This window comes from Pomacea canaliculata, linkage group LG9 (genome assembly GCF_003073045.1).
Source record: "Pomacea canaliculata isolate SZHN2017 linkage group LG9, ASM307304v1, whole genome shotgun sequence".
In the NCBI taxonomy this organism is placed as follows: Eukaryota; Metazoa; Mollusca; class Gastropoda; order Architaenioglossa; family Ampullariidae; genus Pomacea; species Pomacea canaliculata.
In genome coordinates this window covers 18,735,679-18,757,860 of record NC_037598.1, presented here as the reverse complement: position 1 = coordinate 18,757,860, position 22,182 = coordinate 18,735,679, and the positions used below count along the sequence as shown (strand labels likewise).

The 22,182-nt window shown below is 40.7% G+C and overlaps 2 protein-coding genes across 2 annotated transcripts; one reads left to right on the top strand and one right to left on the bottom strand.

The window, feature by feature from the left end:
• Positions 1–257: 257 nt before the first annotated feature.
• On the bottom strand, positions 258–2,313 carry LOC112572970. The gene is made up of 4 exons (XM_025252993.1): positions 1,961–2,313; positions 1,575–1,789; positions 1,216–1,278; positions 258–728 (listed from the first exon to the last, which is right to left on the bottom strand). The coding sequence occupies exons 1-4, from the start codon at positions 2,185–2,187 to the stop codon at positions 274–276; spliced, it is 960 nt and encodes a 319-aa protein (XP_025108778.1). The 5' UTR covers positions 2,188–2,313; the 3' UTR covers positions 258–273.
• Positions 2,314–18,980: 16,667 nt separating this feature from the next.
• LOC112572355 (C-type lectin domain family 17, member A-like) lies at positions 18,981–21,680 on the top strand. Its single transcript, XM_025251985.1, has 3 exons — positions 18,981–19,609; positions 19,896–20,183; positions 20,663–21,680. Exons 1-3 carry the CDS (start codon positions 19,303–19,305, stop codon positions 20,890–20,892), a joined length of 825 nt encoding a protein of 274 aa, XP_025107770.1. The 5' UTR covers positions 18,981–19,302; the 3' UTR covers positions 20,893–21,680.
• The last annotated feature ends 502 nt before the right edge of the window (positions 21,681–22,182 follow it).

Sequence of the window (22,182 nt, the reverse complement as noted above, 5' to 3'; positions counted from 1 at the left end):
ATTGTGTTATCGAGACATTTTTCAACCTAAGAGCAACTGACACGAAGAACAAACACAAGTTTACTATTTCAAAGCCTTCTTCAAAAGTAAAAAGAAGACAGATTACAGTGAATATTTGACAATCTGTTTGTCTATAATACTCCTTGTCTCTCAAAGATAATACAGGGTTGTTTATTACCAGGAAAGTTATTAATACTTTGCGGTAATTAAATAAGCAAGTGAATCGTAGTGGATTTTAGTTTTCGTAAGAAATCATCTTCCCTTATCGAGACACTATTTGGAGCAAACAGCACAGCTCAGTACTTTGTTGTTGATGTAAGGAGGACACCGCAGACTCCCACATGACGAGGAGGCGAAGTAAAACAGTTTTCCGTTTTTGTCGTCCTTTGACCCCGTCATACCCTCCAACGCAGGGTCCACACAAATGAATTCGGTCGCTGCTTTCTGAGAGTAATGTCCAGCCATGAGAATGCCCGAATATTCTAGCATCCACTCGGTGTGGCAGGAGTTGGTAGCTGGCACCATGATGGTGGCGGCGAGTGGGGTATGACACACGGAACATTTGGGGTCAAGGTCATTGGAAGAATGGACGTTGACCTCGTACTCAGCCCCGTAGACGTAGGTCACGCTCCCGGGAACGACGTAGTCCTCATAGACAGGGTTGAGAGGAAGACACAGGGCGTTGGATGCCGCTCCTTCGTGCATGTAATGAGATCCTCCAATTACACCTGTGACGAAACATGGCATTAAAGTCTGTGCGATAATGAATGAGGATTCTGCAGACAAGTACTGTATCTAGGGAGGATCTGACGAGTGCCGTTTAAATTAGTGTTCACATTAACGTCTGCGTCTGGTAAACGTCATACACTGCGTCTGCCGAGTGTTCATGTGAACAATAACCAACAGAACTGTAAAGTGTAAAACGATTTTCAGATAGAGATTTTTTATATATATCACTATTTTAAAGACTATCAATTCCTCCTATTAATCACTAATCTATCAGTGACTGACGCTTTACCAGCAATGTGCTTTTATCTAACTAGACATCTTAAAATGTTCCCAGCATGCTGAAGTCGATGAGGAATAAAATAATGCACACTATTATTAACTCCTCTACAGTGTTTAGCTTTCATGCGATTGAGCATAACAATGAGAGCTGTAGTAATTACATCGAATATTTCTGTTCTCAAGTCATGCATATATCTATAGACATACCTGAATAGAAAAGCTGAGACTGAGATGGACACTGACTATTACCCCAGCGAGTGTAGACAGAACCTGAGCAAAACAAAACAGAAAGCTGATGAAGCCTACAAAATAAAAAGATGTAGAATAACACTGATCCCTTACTCTTCAGGCATTTATTTTATATGTACCTCCAAATTCTGGTTTGTAATGCACATTACAAGATTACAGTTTAGAGGATTGGTATAGGTATTAAGACTATTACACTGTGATAATTAATGTGTATATGTGTTGAACTGCACGCGATGCTAAAAATAAAGATTTTAATTTCATCTATTCAGTGCCTTTAAAATATATTTATCTCTACATCGCTCTCCCTGTCAGCTCACCTGATGATGTCGATGACTGAGAAACGTTCCCTGGTTGCTCTGTGACACGTGCCTGCTGTCTGACCTCTTCAGTGACGTTGTAAGGCACCTTTGACCTCAGCGCGTCTAGCTCCGAACGAATGGCAGACAACTCTGAGTGCATTCTCAGCGACTGCACGTGATGACGTAGTCCACGAACTTCCTGTGCCACGCTGAGGGCGTCTGCTTCTAGTGAGCTGGGGAATAATAATAATACACGTGCATGCATGCAGCCAGAGAATTTTATATATATATACACATATATAAAAGACATGCACACATAGCAACATTTAAAAAATATTGGATGAGGAAAACGATCGAGCAAGACACATCACCGAATATTGTCCAGCATGGCGGCAGACGCTTACCTTTGCTGTTTTGCACACGGCCCTGCAGCTTTCAGCTCCGTCACACTCCGCCGCAGTATCTCCACCTCTGCCTCCAAGCGACGCAACCTCCGTGTCTCCTCGTCTGACGTCACAGACGACAACGACAACAAGTCTTTCTCCGTTGTCCGGTTAACGTCGGAAGAAGCAATGACAATCACATTGTACAACAACATCAGCAGCAAAGCTACTCGCATAATAACCGCCATTTATAACATAGACGTGGTCAAGTAAGAAGACTTTTAAATGTTGGTTCTGTTGAAGATAATATCGAACAAAGAACCCGGATTTTGTTTGAGAAAATATTTTCAGTTCTCGTCTCTACTTCAGCCTCTTTTCACTTGCTTGAATCCGTTTGACTGTTTCTATCCTGATTCGAGGATTTTATACTGCTGGCTATTTTAGGACCAGACCTATGTTGCCAGAATATGCTGTCTTTTTGTCCATTCTTCTTCCACGCTCGAATGCACATGATATTTTCGGCGACGGTAATGTGAACCACGTGAGATTAGCTCGTGCGTAAATCATTTAAATGCACGGATCATTGATAAAAATTATCCACAATGATATACTTACTGAATGACATAGGACAGCATGGGGACTGTTTGAGTCACTGTTTACTTTCATCTGTCCGTTGGCAGAATGCCTGAGTTTATCAATTTTGCCGCTTAGACCGGAGTGGTATAGTTTCACTCTGATTGAAATTATTTGTGATTTGGGGAAAAAAAGAGGACGTCAAATAAAATGTTGAATGCTAAAGCCATAACATTTTCATAACTGTAACAAATTGGTATTAACACAATAATGCATGTAAAAATTAGTAAAGTATCGTTATTTGTTGTGTACTTTACTGCACCTAGGAGTAAATAGTACATTCACTCATCAAATCCGGTTGTGTAGTACGTATTTAAATGATGACATTTTTTTCAGACTCAACAAAATCACTATTGGATTTAAAGAAAATTTTTTTTTAATACAGTAACAGTTATCGCACGGATTACAAAAAACGAAGGGTAGGAAAATATGATAGAGATTGTAAATTTAAAGTAATTTAGCAGAGTGAAAATACAATAATATTGAAAACTTTCTTTGATGGGATTTTTACCCGAAATATCCCCTTAGCTGACTTTATTGTTTCCTCTACCACTTGAGAAAATAACCTGATGTTGACCTCTGTTCTATTTATTGTTTACCAAACAGTCGGTGATGCGTTTTTCGATAAATTTCCTTCTGGTGATTGTGAAACCGAGACGATATTCACTGTCACATAGAAGTGGGGCTGCTATCGGTCCCCATAATGTTCAAGATGAACGAAGCTAATTTGAGCAAAGAGCCGCTCATGCCAAAAGATTACTCCGTGCTTGAAAGTCGACTGGCATCCAGATAGAGAGAAAGGGAGAAAGAACAACGGAGTTAATTGTGAGATATATTGTCGTCGTCGTCGTCGTCGTCGTCGTCTACAGTTATACAGCTCCTATCTCAAGCATCAGCTCAACTCAAAGCGCTGAATATACATACAGACTCGCGAACAAACATTTTAGGGTAGGAATCAAATGCATCTTCATTTCCTGCTTTATTTAATCATTTATTCTTTTTTTCATCCAAAAGGATATTGAACAACAGACATAATATAGCTCACTACATCAAGATACTCGAAAGATGTATACATGTTAGAGAGAGGCAACGATTACATTCTAAATTATTTTGTTGATATAAGTGTGGAGCATATCAGTCACCTGTACATGAACTGAGAGCAGCTTGAATAGCATTCGTAGTGTATTGGTGAACTTTAAAAAACTCGTCTGTTAAAGTTTTTAATGCGTGAATTAAGAATGCTTGATTAAACCCGAAGCAAACTGCTAACTCAACCTATCATAAGATCTGACAGAGAAAGAGGCAGCTGTTGACAAACGTGTGTTGGATGAGGTGGGTGCCACTTGGTTTGAGTGGTTAGCAAACGTCTGGGCCACGCAGCTTGTGGTTTTGACACGAAAAAAAGAAATAGAGCTGTAGGCTGTAAATTTAAAAGCTAAACATTGTTTGGATAATTTCATTAAAATTTGTTTGATTCACGAATCTGTATTTCCACCTATTTTCTACACAGTTTAAAGTAATTTACAAATAAATGTTATTTTTCCGCGTTTCTACAGTGAAGGGTTACTTTCACTGAGTAGAGTGATGTCCCTTCATTTAACTGCCGTACTTGTGTCACTCTTCGGCACAATTTGTTTTTTTTCCAGCTTTATCTGCGTCATATTTTGTGTACCAGTGCTCAGTGACTCTGTGATATCATTATCTACCTTTCCGGATTGGTTGCTGTGTCTTCGTGACTTCTATCATTTATCTGGAGCATTTTATTTCAACTCTAACGTCCGCGCCATATTGCCATATTTTAGATCTGTGCATCGTCTGGATTACCTGTGCCCACAAACAATTGTAACTTTTCCAGTACTGCTGAGCATTGCGTTTTTCCATTTTCTGATTTGTGGACCTGTGTTTGTGAGTGGTGTTCATGCGTTTGGAAGCAGCAGATTGTCTCTCACAATTTCAGCCATCAGATCGTTTGGTGCTGTATGAAATTTTGGTATGAACTTTCCTTTTGGTTTACTGCAACTGCTGATGTGAATTTTATTGGAGTACTTTTATGAATTTTGGTGAAAACTGGTTCTTGAAGTGGATACTGGCTTTACTCTACTCATTGACAGTGGCACAAGAGAATTAGAGGTTTTCCCTGATCTGATGTTCAGAGGCTTTCCGTTGGGACTATGAGACTACTTGTATTGTGAGCGATGGTAGTGTCAGGGCTTCTCCCTGAGTAGTGTTTACAAACAGTATTTTCCTGTGGAACAGCAACAGTATTGAGTGGTTGGACGAACTGTGATTGTGCTTTGTCTTCACACTGCAATCTGATCATTTTCATCTTTTTGTGAATGAGTCACTTGTCAATCCTACTCTACGGCTGCGAGACTTGGACGCTACTCGCCACAACGGAAAAGAAACTCTGAGAACAAGTGCTTTGAGAACAAGTGCTTGAGAAAGCTGCTCTGCATCTCGTACCGCGAACACAAGACCAACGAATACGTACGGAGCACCGTAACCTCCCTCGTGGGCCCACATGAGCCCCTTCTGGCAACAGTGAAGCGGCGCAAGCTCGCCTGGTTCGGTCACGTCACCCGCCACAACACCCTGTCCAAGACAATCCTACAAGGAACCCTCGGGGGGGGGGGGGGCCGTCGTCGTGGTCGTCCGAGCAAGAATGGACCGAACGCGAGATGCCAGACCTGTTCTCATCTGCTCAAGACAGGACCGGGTGGAAAATTCTCTCTGTTGCTGCTGCCGGACGGTCCCCCCTACGCCCGGAGCGGGCTTGGGACTGACCTGACCTGACCTGACACTTACACTACTCTGCTTCTGTGTTCCAAGACCTTGCTAAAAATGTGAGTGTATTGGATATTAACTTGCTGTCATATTGCAGAAAACTTGGACTCATTACTAAGAAAACCGTGCGTGGAGTACGAGGTGGGAGGATAGTTCGAGTATGTAGCCTTGCATTGAGCGTATCGCCATGATACGGATTTTGCGCGATATAAAACCCATCATCATCATCATCATCATCATCATCATCATCATCATCATCATCATGACATTGAGAGAAGCCGTTTTAACCACTAATGATTTGATTGTGACATCAGATGAATCGTAAAGGTAACTTTAAACCGATTATATCAAATAACAGTCACGAAAATGAATTTTTATTGAAAATATTTTAATTTGAAATCAACTGCATCGCAAAGATGGATGACTTCATGTGAAGCAGCATGGTGCAACTGCAGTCCTGCCGAGGGGAACGGGATGGGCGCGACGGCTTTGAAAAGAAAAAGCCATCACTCTTGAGTTTTTATTTTATGAATTCAGGGCTGACAGATCTTGTCAAGCTACTATATAAAATGCCAGAAGTCGCTAAATAACTCTGTGCAGTTGCTTTTAAGTACAATTGAACCAGAAGATGCAGAGTGCTAATAAAAGCAAAAACACGAATACAGTCAAATCTCGCTACTATGCCACCCCGCTACTATGCCACTCTCGGTATTATGCCACTTTTGCTCGGTCGGTTTCAATGTAAAAAAAATTTACTATGCCACCCCCTACTCTCGCTACTATGCCACTTTTGTGTGATTGTTAAAAGGCACAAGTTGTGTGCCTGCATCTTTAGTCACTTCTTTTTATCTTTTTACATCATCCGACATGACTTTTTCAGTGGAAGAGGGAGGAAAAAACGATGTTGTTTGTTGTTTCGGTGGCTGTTCTTCTTCGCCATGATTTCACTTGGGCTGTTGGCAGCACGTCGATGTCAGGTGACGAGGCTAAGCCAATGGAAACAAGTGTCTAGCGTGACCAATGATCAGAGACTTATCTCAATGCGTTAGGGTCACATGTATTTATGGACGTGTATGCCTTTGCATACCTTTTCGTGTTTTTAAATTTTGGTTTGATAAGCACAGAGCTGGCATTGCATTAGGAAAACTCGACTTCTTGGACCTGGACAGCTCAAAATTTTGAGGTTTCCAGCGGAACATTGCCGACATTGAACCGCACGTAGCATACGTACAATGCGCCGGTAGGAAAAATAACATCTATAAATGTCGTTATTCCAATCCGACCACTTCACTCGGGCATAAGCCCTATTTGACCTGTGTTGCCTACTTGATCGTCTTCTGGCCATTGTTCTTCATTCGGTCGGTTGATATTGCTATGGCAATGGAAACAGGTGTCTAGCGTGACCAATGATCAGCGACTTTTCTCAATTTGTTAGGTGCACATGTGTGTGTATGCCGAGACGAGAGTCACTATTGGTGACATCGCTAACCATTGCGCCACCGGGCCGCGAATTTGCTTTTCCCGAAGAATTGTTGTATAGCGACCTCATCCGAGCCTTCGGATTGGCCGCTAGCTCACGTGACTTACTCTCTAACCCATACAGCTTTGCACATACACATATCGCACTGTTTTGGGTTGTCTGTTCATAAAAGAGTCTGATGGTGACGAGCGACTGCTACGCTTCAATAAAGGTGAAATTGCACATTCACTGGGGTGTAGCTGTGTATGAAACACGCAGGCTAATAAATTTTACGGAAGACGCCAATATTCATGCGGTGTAGATTGTCGTAGTTACCCCAGCAGCAAAGGAATATTGGCTACAGGTGGGACACATGTCTTGAGTACCCGGGGGCCATATGGCAAAATGGCGTCCGACCCATAGCGAAAGTGAAAGCGGGTCGTAACAATGGGGTCATGTCTGTTTTACCTGTGAAACAAGCGTGGGACGCTTCTCTCCCTCTTGTGACCGTTAGTCAACCCTGATGGCTCATGGGTACGTCCCATCTGTTTTTTTTTATATACCCCACTATTTATATCTTCAGATTATTGGTATTTTTAGGGATTTCGGCATATCCTGATTTACATATTTCTAAATCAAGACATGCCAAAATTCCTAAAAAATACCAATATCAAATGGATTAATAATTTGTGTATTTTGCAATAATTATATATATCATGGGTGGGAGCCAGAAATTTTCCTGGGACTGAAGATTTTTCAAGAGCCATGTAGTACTAGAGCATATGCATATAACGTTATATGACACATATGGTTGCATACGCATTTCACGTGTTTCACATACATAACACACATACGTCATACAATGTCTTTAGTAGTTAACAATGACAAATGTCCAACTTTATTAACCCTAATGGGCAATTATAACTTAGGAAGTGTGTTCTGTTACAAAAGTTTTAAAAAACTGCTAGTTACAATATTAGGCGAGTGGTGCATTATAAGAACGTGCATTCTTACATATAAAACATTCTTAAGGTACACCTATATCACACACCCATGAACATACAACTGACAATTAATCTATAATCTATGGTTGAGCATGTGGACTGCAGAGGTTGTAAACCATTTCAAGTCCCTATTGCTTTTGCATATAGGCATAGTATGTTTGCCTGCCTGAACTCAATATAACAAATTCTCCTGCTAGGACATGTTCTGGTATGGTCAAAATGCTGTCAACTTTTCTGACAATTTGCTGATCATAAAAAGGAATCCAAATTTCTGTGCTTAACACCAATTACCTTAGAAAAATATGGACAGTATGGTTCAAACTGTTCATATCATGGACAGAAAAGTGTAAAACCAGCATATGAAGGAAAAAAGTGAAAGACTTTCAATGAATGACTGATAAAAACAGCTCAATGTTGCTGTGCTGACTGAAAAACTATTCAGCTATTGAAGGTACACATGCTGATCATGTTTACATCCCATTTTAGCCTGCAATCAAAAACAGAGCCTACGTACCTAAAGGAGTTAACTGTCTCAACAGGTACACAATAAAACAAAATTTTATTTTCCTAAAGTCTATGCCTATCTCTTCTGTCTTATCTACATTTAATTTTGATAAGGCAAATAAAAACAAGTAAAAACTCCAATACCCACCAAAACCTAACACTTCTTATTTTTTTAAAAATCCAGTGATTGATGTTTGCACTGGTCTCCCTGACATTCTGGGAGCAGACTTTTCAGGGGTATTTGTCAAAATGTCAATTTGTCCAGTTACTATGTTGGCAGGCTGTGTGGTTTCTGTTGGTCTCTTAGCTGTCTGTGTTGATGGCTCAGTTGCTGGATGAGGTAACTGCTGCTTCTTAGTCGGCTGGAAGCTGATGCAGTCCTCCAACTTCCTTTTTTGGACAGCATTCTGGCAAACAGTGTCCTGTTTTGTTTTTTTTTAGCCAGATGAGCCTCTCTTTCCATATGCACTGTATATGACGCATGTGCAGAAATCACATTTTTTATCATTTGGTCACTGGGGACCATCTGTATGGCTCTCAGTCCTCTGGCCCTTAAATCATACTTAATAAACCCAATGGCTTCAACATTTTTAGGTGTAAGGTTGGTTCTGTCTTTTTCAACAATGTCCTCCATAATATTAAAGGTTCCCGCTGCCCGGCATTTTATTCGCTTCCAGTAATCGTTTTCTTTGAGTACGGATCAGTGACTAAACTTATGTCGGGGACGATACGAACATCGCCAGTGAAAAGACAGATAAAGGTGGAAACACTGAAAGGACTTTTAATTGTGAAGTGCAACTTTGACAGCGAAAATTCACGAAATCCTTGTGAAAAAATGTATAACACAATCTTGCAATGACTGAAACTTTACAAGGAGATTCACGGTCTATGAAGTACGGTTTGGGAGCGACAGCCCCGCAAGATGACGAAGGTGCCGGACCATTATTGGCACGATAATTTACACAGCGCCTCACCTGCACGTCCGCAAAGTTGGCTGAGCGGGAGATAAGGTAGGAATATTTTAATTTAAATTTTAAATACCGGTTTTCTATTAAAATGGAATACTGTAGTGGCGTGCACAGATCTGCCGTTGAAAGCATCACTACTCGGTAAAGTCAGAGGAAAGTTCCCCCCCCCCTTATTTATCGGCGTTCTTTGTCGGTGACGACACCGTCGTCAGCACGCGTCCCGCTTTCGCTCCCGAAACGTCTGACCACCTTACCCGAGGTCATCTTTCTGACTTATTGCTAGCTGTGGTAAACAAGTTGTGACAAAAAATTGACATTCAGAAAACACTTCTAAGTTCTAATTAAGCAAATTATTGAACCCTTGTCTTCATGTTAAGCCCGATAATAGTAACAAGCAGTTTATTAAGTTATCGTCACCATATTATTATGCTGTAAGAAAAAGCCGCTACTGTCACAGACGGTGGGAAAGGTTACGAACAATTAAAACACTAAATTCGTGCGTTATTTCGCGAAATTAATCCAACCTATCTAACTGTATATAAATCATTGCTTCCGGCATCATATCAATAGGGATGTTGATACACGTACTCCATTACCCCGGCCCCGCGCGGATGGTCGGCCCCAGGCCCCGCGTATTCCTAACGCCTCCTCTACCTATTACCACTAGCGTATGGTATCGTTCACGATACGAAAAATGTTCGCTTTTTTATTCATAGTCCCTGGTCCTTCATAATCAGTGAAAATTTTGAATTTTACTTTCCGTCCCAGTTCCGTCCTCAGATTCCCCCGGCCGGAGAACTCCCATCCCTGTTTGATTGTGACATCAGATGAATCGTAAAGGTGACATTCTACCGATTATATCAAATAACAGTCATGAAAATGAATTTTTATTGAAAATATTTTAATTTGAAATCAACTGCATCGCAAAGATGGATGACTTCATGTGAAGCAGCATGGTGCAACTGCAGTCCTGCCGAGGGGAACGGGATGGGCGCGACGGCTGTGAAAAGAAAAAGCCATCACTCTTGAGTTTTTATTTTATGAATTCAGGGCTGACAGATCTTGTCAAGCTACTATATAAAATGCCAGAAGTCGCTAAATAATTCTGTGCAGTTGCTTTTAAGTATAATTGAACCAGAAGATGCAGTGCCTACATCCGACATGACTTTCTCAGTGGAAGAGGGAGAAAAGGCTGGTCAGCTTGAAGTTATATTCACAATTTTTGTGATTTCATCATAATCTGGTGATCGCTCCACAACAAAGACATTGCAGGACGTAATTGTCGGTAGATCCATTTGTCCATGACAATAATTTCATTTTGCCTACGACACACACACGGCATACCACTGCACTTAGAAGGTGCTTCATCTGCGAATAAGTAAAGATTTTTTTCCAAGAGTGCGTCGATAACTTGACGTTACATAATTTGTTCTTTTGGAGTGCTCGCCACCGATTCCATCTCACTCGTGCTGCGAATGTGCCGATGTCCGAACGATGTTGTTTGTTGTTTCGGTGGCTGTTCTTCTTCGCCATGATTTCACTTGGGCTGTTGGCAGCACGTCGATGTCAGGTGACGAGGCTAAGCCAATGGAAACAAGTGTCTAGCGTGACCAATGATCAGAGACTTATCTCAATGCGTTAGGGTCACATGTATTTATGGACATTTTAAAATGTGGGCTGAGCTTGGTATACAAACATTTTTTTGCACACTCTGTAATCCTGTGTTTTTAATGAAACAAGCCTACAAACATCATTATGTCCAATATAAATCCCTGACAGATCAAATATACATTGTTATGCTTGAAAGGACTACGATAGCTGGAAAGCAGGAAATGTATGTTAATAATATATGTGGACACTTGTGACCTTTTCCAGTGATATTTGAGGGCTTGCACTTCAGGAACTAAAGGGAGTTAATCCCTCAGATTTAAGGTAACTTGAGTTTAGAGGTGTTCCTTTTGGGGGCAGTCTGATAGACCCTAAGTCGAAGACAAGTGGAAAAAATATTTAAATCAACCCCCTCTCCACTCCCAAATTTCTGAATAAATATTAGGTGCTCTTGTGTGAACGCTGGATCAAAAATAAAGTTCTATGCTACATCTACCCATTACCTAAGCTTGCAGCCTTTAAAACTTTTTATGGGAAAAGAAAGCCAAGCAAACAGCCATTTACTCAGGTTAGTGTCATTCTCTTGTGACTTCATATGCTAGCAAATTGTAAACTAATTAGTGTCAATGTCACAGAGCTGCTGGCACTCTGCCAGCATCAAACAACTTTGTAGTCTGCTCAAAATGTTTGTGCAACAGGCACAATTCAGCTCAATGGTCAATGCCTGCAAATGATGATCAAAGTCTCCAGGGAATGGCAACACTAGCTAAAAATATCAAACCATAGCAGTACAGGTGTAACTGATTTTTCTTCAGCATTATTAGTGATTACCAGAATGTACAAAAATGCACAAATTAAAAAAACTTACCCTTAGCACATGTCAACAGGGTAACAATTGTAGAAATCTTAAAAAATCTGAAATTTAAAGAAAGGCTCAGTTCACTCTTCAGTGTAATAAAAAAGCTGCAATTAAAAAAAAAACCTGAAAACCATGCTTAAATCTTTTCGCATTTTTCAACTAAAATGTTAAAATCACGGTAAAATGAACAGTTTAAACCAGTGGTGCCTGCAAGAGTTCATCGGCCCCGAACGGGCCCGTTTCGGGCTGAGAAATGGGGCCGTTAAGGGAAGTTACACTCCCAGCCCGCCGTATTATGGGAGCCTAAAGTGCATCGGCCCCTTGCGGGTTTGGGAGAAATAACTCCCTCAGCCCTTCAAAGCCCCACCCTAAAAACACCTCGCAGCCCTTCCATAGTCCCTCAGCCCTCCAAAGCCCCACCCTAAAAACACCTCGCAGCCCTTCCATAGTCCCTCAGCCCTCCATAGCCCCACCCTAAAAACACCTCGCAGCCCTTCCATAGTCCCTCAGCCCTCCATAGCCCCACCCTAAAAACACCTCGCAGCCCTTCCATAGTCCCTCAGCCCTCCATAGCCCCACCCTAAAAACACCTCATAGCCCTTCAAAGCCCCTCTCAGCCCTCCAAAGCACTTGGTAAATACCAGCAGACAAAAAATAGACATGATTCAACAATTTATTAAATACAAGCAGATACACAAGGTTTTCATATTAATTTACAACAAAGAATTTTTCACAAATGCCTGACCAAAAAATATTCATTGCAATTTATCATATACATATACAAGCAAAAAAAATAAAGGGTTTTAATATTTATTACAACAAAGAATTTGAGTCTTCAAAAACTTCAGGCTAATTGTTGCGAATACCTGACCCCCAAAAAAGAAAAAAAAATCATTACAATCTTCAATACAATTTATCATATGCAAGCAAAAGATAAACAAGGATTGAATATTTATTTACAACAAAGAATTTGTCACAAATGCCTGACCCCCACCTCCAAAAAAAGAAAAAAGTCATTACAATCTTCAAAAACAACTTATCATATACATATACAAGCAAAAAATATACATGGTTTTAACATTATTTACAACCAAGAATTTGAGCCTTACAGTCTTCAGGCTAGTTGTCGCGAATACCTGACCAAAAGAAAAAAAATGAAAAAAATCATTACAATCTTCAAAACATATCATATACAAGCAAGCAAAAAATATACATGGTTTTAACATTTATTTACAACAAAGAATTTGAGTCTTTAAAGTCTTCAGGCTAGTTGTCGGGAATACCTGACCAAAAAAAACAAAAATCCTTACAATCTTCAAAACAATGTACTATATACAACACAAAAAGGAGAGAAGAAATTTATTATATACAAAGAAATTTATTACATACAAGCCAAAACTAAACATGGTTTTAACATTTATTTACAACAAAGAATTTGAGTCTTCAAAGTCTTCAGGCTAGTTGTTGCGAAAAAAGCTTTAATTAGATTTCACAACAGCCACTTTCCCCCCTAAATTCTCTACACACAGATTCCTCTTCCAGCCTATCAAATTTCTCACCTGAAACATGGGATTGCTGCTGGAGTCATTCCTTGTTCACCTACATTTCGTAACTTGATTCATATGTGGAGCAAGCTTCGAAACATTTCTCTGTGCTCCTCAACAGCATGACCCATCTGCAATCAAAATATTAGTCCTTTAATGATAAGCAAAAACAAGGCATTTCAATTTATTCACTTCTTACCGATGTGCCATTCAGTTGAAGTAAAACGTATTTCTGTTTCTTACAATTTATGAGCTTTAAAGCAGCTAGGAGGAAACAGGAAGTTGATGGCCAACACCACTTATGTAAACAGATTCATGTAGGCTTGCTTCTAGTGTTGATTACTATTTGTGGATTAGAAAGGAAAACTAAGAAGAGGTAGAATCACTAGAACCATATCACATCAAAGCAGTTGCACTTGTAAACAGGTGTACAACATGCAGAGATTACCCAGAACAGAGTAATAGGCAGGGTTAACTTTCTTCATAAACAAATCATGAATGATAAAGCCATGCTTACATTGATAAATTAAACACATGCATGGTTATTTTCTTTGATTTCTTATTTCACTGACCATCAGATGGCTTTGTCCTTGGACTTGTTCCTCCATTCTTGCCTGTTACTTCCAAACTATTTGTAAGCAGTGGCAGATATAATATCCCCAGGCTGCTGCTGTGCACAAAGGGAAATTGTGATGGTTAAAAGTCAAATACAAATGTTTCATTGTAATACATTTGTACATGAAACTACAGTCTACTTCAGGGTCATATGCAACCCAAACAGGAAAACATATTGACTTGCAAAAACAAAACAAAAACAATCAAGTTTGCTCTCAGTATCCCAACCTTTGCCCTACATAACTAGCACCACAATTTCTACCTGCCTGCCCCACTATTTCTTCAAAGAAGCATTTTGACTAAAAGAGCCTGCTCTGTAGTAACAATTATCTCGTTATGAGTAGCAACATCTTTCATTGTATTGATGAAATGTCAGTAGTTTTCAGTGTATGGTTAGATATGCTATCACTCTCTCTTACATATCTATATGTAAAGTTTTCAATCTACTTGAACAGGAACATTAAAAATGGAAAAATTAAAATTTTGACAAGCTATCAAGTGACAGGACACTTAAATGAAAGTGGAGCATTTATCTTGTGAGACTGACTTATAGCTAAACCCAGTCAGACTCACTGCAAGAATCTCTCCTTGCAAAATAAAGTACTTAAGCTCACATAATAAAAAAGTAGCAATTTAAGAAGCCACTTCAAACACTTACTGGTACAGCAATAATCCTGTTTCATATGCAGAGTGATGAAATATTTTAGTTCTTCTTTTATAATTCCATTCATTCCAGATTGGGAATAACCAGTCTTGTCATATACCATGTCAGTTGATTTTCTTACAACCCTTCCAGGATCTTGAATATCCTACACAAATAAAGTAAAGCATCCTACACAACATGTTAATTTATGGCATTGTCACAACTCTTCATGAAAAACCTCTAATTACTGTTATCTTATCACGTGTGTGCACATTTATGCAGAAACAATCTGCAGCCTGTGTTGTCTCTTTTTCTAATATATATCCTACATTGCCCAAAGATTACTTGAAGTTATCACTAAAGTTTCAAATAGATGAAATTTTAAGCTAATGAGGTAATTGGTTTGGTTGTGTTTACATTGTGTTTAACTAAACTGTAACTGTGGTCAGTCTTCATGTTTGCAATAATGTACAACAGCTTTACAACAATGTTATTTTATATATTATAATTGCAGAATGCAAACACAATAGAACACACTTTAAGCATTCATTGTAAAAGTATGCAAATATTATAAAACTGGACTACTTTATATGAAAGAAAAAAAGTATATATAACACATTTTACCAAACTGAAACACTAATGTATTTCACTCTGTCAGGAATACTGTTTGCTGTTCTCAATGATTAAGAAATGTGTAGCCTTATTTTACAACATGGAACGGTTTATACGCACATTATACATTCAGCTTGGCTCATCTTCAGCCACGCTGTGGAGTCATCTGTTGACTGTTTTGTAGTCGGCATTATTACAATGCTTTGACTAAGCACGATCCCCGATCTTCAGCATTTCCTAGAAAGTGAAATAACCAAAGTCTCCATTAAAAAAAAAACCACACAAACAAACAAAAAAACGATTACAATAATCTTTCAATACACATCAGATGACTTTTAATATGGACTCCGTAGCATTAAGACAGAAAAGTCATTGGCCGAGTTCTATTATTGGATCTTGTGCCAGCGTTTTGTAACCGTACCTGCGTTTCACTGTACCAGTGTCGCAGTTGGATGCGACCAGTGGAACAGATTCTACACTCGACAGCCCGCAGCATTGTCACCACCTGCTGATAGGAGAAATTGAAACGATGTATGGTATTCTGGTGACTACTATAGATGGCGCTCCACCTCACCCGGGCAGCATGATATGCCCTGTTGGAGCGGAGCTGAGCGGGCCCAACCATTTTTCTCCTTGTCGTTATCGCTATGGCAATGGAAACACGTGTCTAGCGTGACCAATGATCAGCGACTTTATGTGTGTATGCCGGGACGAAAGAGACTATACTAATTTTATCTGTATCGATCCAATTTTAGTACATGTACCACACTGGTTGTTGTTTAGTTGGAAAGTGCTTCCTCCTTGCGGCGCTCTATGGGGATAAGTGTTTCACGCCGTGCTAGCCACTATCACGGCAAGGCAGCCAGCGCTGTAAACAGATGCTACGTGCAAGAAAGAACAGCAAGAAATGAACTCTGGGAAGCCAAACTTTACTGTATGTGTGAAAGGCGCTAACCGTTCCGCCACCGGGCCGCTGAATCTACATCCTAGGCTTTTCTTAACAACAATATATACATCTCCATTTTTATTTCACTGTTGGGAAAGGTGTGCAACGATTACTCTGAAATTCAAAATTAGATCTTTCTTTAAAAATTTCATTTTTGAAAAGAAATGTGTGTGGAATTTTCATGTTGTCCTTTAGTACTATACTCTACTGTGATCTTTAGTTTACACTGACGTGTAATATACGTGCAGATCTAAAATAAAATTAAAAATATAAAGTCAGGTGTGTACGTATCTACAACGTTGACATAAGGGAGGCAATCACTTCTTCAGAAACTTCTCTGCATGATCTGTAAGGATCTCTGTACTAACCTAGCTTCTGACTTCCTGCGTTCTCGTCATTGGTTTATGCGCTTCCGCATTGGTGACGTAGTAGGTAGTTATTGGCCAGTAGAGTGGTACGATAACCTTGACATATGCGCGGCTGTTTTCCTCTCAGTCAAAGTCCAAATCACCTGATATGATGGACTTGGGGCCATCTTCTGTCTTTATTTGAAGGAGAATGTAAGTACTTTGTAGCGCTGGATTGTTTTAGCTGTCACTTATACATCATACAGGGAAATGAATGTATTGTTTATTTTCAGTGTGCCTAAGGTGACCAGACGTCCCGCATTAGGCGGGACAGTCCCGCTTTTGACCTCTTGTCCCGCCTGCTCATCGGGCGGGAAGCCCAATGTCCCGCTTTCTGGCTTTCTGGCAAGTCCATCAAATGTCCTGGTTGTCTTTAAAAATCACTTTTTTCGGCGTTCTTTGACGGTGACGACACCATCATCGGCACGTGTCCCGCTTTCGCCCCCGAAACGTCTGGTCACCACAAACTCACCGAGAGTGCGATGACCAAAGCGGTTGTTGCAGGTAGAAGCCCATCGGGCGGCGAGTGTGGAGACTGACAGCCGGTCAGCAAATGCGGGCGCGAGGTCAGAGGGCGGAGTGAAATGTCCGACATACGGGTCACTGTCAGCGCGTAACGGCTACGCCCTATGGGCGTTCGGTCATTTAGGAGCGGGATAGCCCGTAGCCCTTACTTTCACCCGTCCCCCCGATCGGGGCCCTTCAAACTCCCAAAGCTTATGCAGGCTGGGAAGCCAGTTTCTTCTCGCACATACGCTCTCGCTCGCTGGTCCACTATTTTAATATTTTAATATTAATTATTTAAATTTATTTAAATTAAATTTATTTAAAGTAATTATTCTATTAATATTTTAACTATTTTACGCGAAGATAAAAACAAAACCAAAAAAAAAAAAAGACAAATAACCACACAAAAAACAAAAAAGAAGCAAAAAAGCAAAACAAGATTTTAAGACTTTTAATTGGGCTGAAATCTTTCAGCATTAATATATATATAAAAAAATAGTGTCCAAAAAATACTGTCCGATTTTCTCTGCAACATGCATTTGTTCTTGGTGTCGAGGCCAGCCTATATAACATCGTCTTTGGCGTCGGCTTTTTTTTGATTATTTGGATCGCCCATTGTTAGTTGATCGGCGTCGGCTTGTGTTGGATCGCCTGTTGTTAGTTGATCGGCGTCGGCTTGTGTTGGATTCCTTCGCTCGGCCATTGCGCCTTTCGTTGTGTTGTGTTGTTTCTTTCAGCCTGCCTCCAGTCAGCCTCGGGCAGATCATCCTCGAAGTGGAGGGGGAGTTTGTGCTCTCCGAGCTATTTGAGCTAAGTGACTTTTCTGAAATCGCATTAGAAGGGGGTTCCGATGCCGGTGGGCTGGTGGGTCTCACCAAATGGTAACGCTCTTCTTGTCTTCGACGTAGTAAATTCGAGCGGACAGCTGGTTTCAACGCAACAACATAACCTTTTCTTGCCCAAGAGCCGCACTGGACATGATATAAAATCTTGCAATTTTATGGCGGTTTTACCAGAATCATACTGTTAAAAATGTTGTGTCTGGTTAAAATTAGCGGGCACAGCCTTTGCATACCTTTTCGTGTTTTTAAATTTTGGTTTGATAAGCACAGAGCTGACATTGCATTAGGAAAACTCGACTTCTTGGACCTGGCCAGCTCAAAATTTTGAGGTTTCCAGCGGAACATTGCCGACATTGAACCGCACGTAGCATACGTACAATGCGCCGGTAGGAAAAATAACATCTATAAATGTCGTTATTCCAATCCGACCACTTCACTCGGGCAGTATGATAAGCCCTATTTGACCTGTGTTGCCTACTTGATCGTCTTCTGGCCATTGTTCTTCATTCGGTCGGTTGATATTGCTATGGCAATGGAAACAGGTGTCTAGCGTGACCAATGATCAGCGACTTTTCTCAATTTGTTAGGTGCACATGTGTGTGTATGCCGAGACGAGAGTCACTATTGGTGACATCGCTAACCATTGCGCCACCGGGCCGCGAATTTGCTTTTCCCGAAGAACTCAAACTGTTTTACTGGCTTTGTATATTTTTTCACGACATCAATTAAACTGATTTGATGATTGCAAGATGTATTAAAGCTTTGTTCTTTGTGTGACTCAGTGACATAAAGCTTGTTTGTGAAGTATTGGCGGACTCGTTGGAAACAAAGTTTGAAATCAGTAATGACAACATTTTAATCAAACATAGCATGCCTGCAAACAGCTCGACAAACATTCTATTGTTTACTCACATGGCTTCACTCACTTAAAGATCCGTGCTGTCAACAGAACGAGTCTTATCTCGTATCTGAAAGAAAATCTGATTTAACCTATGTGTGTCTGGTTGTAGATAACTGTCTCGAGGAAATGTCACAGAATAAATGTGTTTGTGTTTGTGAGCGATTGGGCAGTGACTGGAAAATTAACCAGATGATCTGATAAACTTCAGCGAGTGATTACCTTGAAAACATTCTTTCTAATATTTCTCAGTATGAAAGAAACGGTTTCGATTACCAACGGATGGCCTTGTATTATTTTAAATAAAGGAAAGCAAATAAAGTTTTTAAAAAGTTTTAAACAAACCAGAATAAAGCCTGTAAGAAAAGATATTTAAATGTTTGCAAGATCAAGAGAGCAACGGATTTCGATACAAAGGCTTAACGATCGAGAACAGTCGAGACTGGGTGGCTGGTCGGTTGTGGGTAGTTTACCAGTCATCTTGTAAGACACAGAGGAGGAGTTCAGTTCCTGAGGCAGTTGCCACAAAGATGCCGAGAATGGTTCTGGTTGTAGCCTTGTCATTGACGGTTAATGCACTTACGATCGTCTGCGCGAGGTCCACTGAGGTCAAAGGTTCTTCGTGGACACGCAGCCTGCACCAGGACAAGACTTTGGTGATGGAGGCGTCCTTCACTACCATCTCCGCCCTGCACTGTGCAGCTGTGTGCAGCTCCCGGCAGGTGGCGTGTCCGTCCTTTGCGTTTGATGCTGTGCGACGCCTGTGCTGTTTGAATATCACCCTGACACAGACACCTGGGCACAATGTCACCCTCTTCTCCAGGGTGCAAGAAACTGGTGAGTTCTGCTAAAACCCTCGGCTTACAATGGCATGATCAATCACATCGATCATTTTGCAATTCAAGTTCTTGTTAATTCCATTATCAGTTATCTGTAACACTACTCTTACAATTCTTTCCATTTTTCTTACTATTTAAAACATCAATTGTTCCCATTGTGCATCTCATCATAACAATCCGACATTTTGGGGAATTTGAGAAGAATGAAAAGTCTGACGGATCTTGTTTTTTCCATTGATGTCACACAACGCTTATCATGCAGGATCATCTTTCCTTTGTTGTAGTCACTTCTTCAGAGGTGGGACTGCAGACGACAACAGGTGTGTCTACAGGTGTCATCATTTCAACGATAACCACTTTCAGCAGCACCCTCCAGACGCCGGGTAGATGCTCGGCTCACCCTGACTTCTACTTGCTTGCTGATGGCAGCTCTTGCATCAAACCGGACATATCGAAGACCTTCACCTGGGCAGGTGCGCAGACATGGTGCGCGGGTATGTCCGCCACCTTGGCCAGGATTCGTGATGTCGCCAAACGAGATGCGATCACCAATGCTTTGAAGAATGCTCCCAGTAAGTGACTAGTACTGTGGTAAATGTGTATGTCTGGTCTCTAGCTTTATCATAAATTTTTGGTATGGACAGTTATGGTAACTTTCCTGAGAATTTGCTGATTATTAAATGAAGCCAAATCCCCCTACTTGACACCAACTTCACTAAAACAAGTCTGTACAATACGGTTCATACAGTTCCTATTGTAGACAGACAAAGATATATACAAGGATGAGAGGATAAATGGGAGACGAAGCTGTGAAAACTGTGTTAGTGAGATTAAACTAATCGCTTAATGTATCCATCATCATTATAAACTTTTAGTCGGATTAAGATTTTAGTTTGTTGGTTGGCTGTTTGCTTGGATGGTGGAACGATAGAACAACATTGCAGTTCTCAGTAACGGAACGAAAGAAGTTCACATAAAAATGGCCGAGTGCGGGTACTATCATGTGACAGGATATTTGAATGATCAGTCCTTGTGTTCTTCTGTCTTCCAGACTCGGCGGCGTACGTGCAGTACTGGGTGGATGGCTCGGACCAACAAGAGGAAGGGTCGTGGGTATGGGGGGACGGGTGGCCTGTGGATTTTAGCATCTTCAACGCGGTGTCCCCGCCCAACGACACTCAGAGAAACTGTCTCGTGATGACAGTTGGGTCCCCGAGAAGCTTTAAAAGCGAATATTGTATTAATTACCAATATCCTTTGTGTGAGATGCTGGATGGCTAATGTCCTGCTCATGTCAGAAACTGTCAGCAGCTTGCATCCATCCTTTCAGCCTATCCACCTCCCACAACAAAACTTTTCCTTATTTGTTGCTATAGCTCGTAAATAAAGAATTTACAATTATTGTAAAACTTATTTTGTCACACACAAAATATTTAAAAGAACTATAATCAACACAGCAGTGTTTTAAGTGTTGCTGAAAGTTTCTCTGCGCAATATTTATCTTCAGTGGAACAAAGGCTGCTAATAGATTGTTGCTCTTGCTTTAATTTGGTCAACAACAACAACAGTAATCACAATAGTCTGATCTGGGCTGCATACTTTGACAGCAGTTGTGTGTCTGAACATGGTGGAGCTGCCATCTTCGGAAAGCAACATCTACTCTTGTTTCGTTCTGTAAATCTCTGCTTCCTTGTTGCCGTTCACCATGACGTGTAAAAGCTGCCCTCCATTCCAGACTGCAGGCCGTTGGTCTGGCAGTTTGCTGTTGCATGGCATCAGATCGATGTCGTCTGCAAAGCTCAAGATGCTTCAAGACCTCCCACCCATGCAAATGGAAGTGTGATGTCGTGAAAGGTTTCTCGCATGATCATCTCCTAAAAGATGGTTGAACAGAAGATGATAGGGGAACCTCTGTGAAAGAAATCACCCGTTTGGTTAATTGAAAAGCACTGCGCTCACTGAGCTTTGGCTTAGTGCTTTGAGGACTTGAAAGAGGCCTTCGTCGATGATCACATGCCACAGTTCAAACACCTTGTAAATCAAAGAAATTATAGAAAAGATCCAGCTTTCATATCACTTTGCTGAAGAGCTGTCGAAGTGTGCATCTGCTTCTGGGCAGCTTCCTCATCGGTGATGTTGATGATGTATGTACATTACTTTCAGACTCTTTGGCTTTGGGTGAGTAGGCTGATGGTTCTATACTTTTGGCAATTTTTTTGTTTCATGTTTTGAAAGGGGGATGGGTAGTGATAGCATTTATTCTATGGGCTTTACTTTGCATCACCAGCTTCTTGGAAAATGTTCGAGCAGCTCTCCTGGGATGTTCTCAAACGCCAGGTGTCGTGTGTGCACTCAATTTCTTTCCATATTGTTAGGGATATTGTCTTGATGTTAAGATTTATAAGTTATGTTACGATTTTAGTTATTGCTTACTTCCATAATGTTGTTACTGTTCTTATTCTACATGTGTACGTGTTTGTCATAATAACACACAGTACAGCTCAGTACTGAATTTGTTCCGTTAGAGAAACTTGCTTGATGTTGCCGATCTTCGTATGTAAGAAAAATAAA

Coding starts and splice junctions, on each gene's coding strand:
- LOC112572355 (XM_025251985.1), top strand. CDS start 19,303: ATGCCGAGAATGGTTCTGGTTGTAGCCTTGTCATTGACGGTTAATGCA. Junction 19,610..19,895: donor CTCCAGGGTGCAAGAAACTG/GTGAGTTCTGCT, acceptor CCTTTGTTGTAG/TCACTTCTTCAGAGGTGGGA. Junction 20,184..20,662: donor TGCTTTGAAGAATGCTCCCA/GTAAGTGACTAG, acceptor TCTGTCTTCCAG/ACTCGGCGGCGTACGTGCAG.
- LOC112572970 (XM_025252993.1), bottom strand. CDS start 2,187: ATGGCGGTTATTATGCGAGTAGCTTTGCTGCTGATGTTGTTGTACAAT. Junction 1,790..1,960: donor CCGTGTGCAAAACAGCAAAG/GTAAGCGTCTGC, acceptor ATTATTCCCCAG/CTCACTAGAAGCAGACGCCC. Junction 729..1,215: donor GTCTCAGCTTTTCTATTCAG/GTATGTCTATAG, acceptor GTTTCGTCACAG/GTGTAATTGGAGGATCTCAT.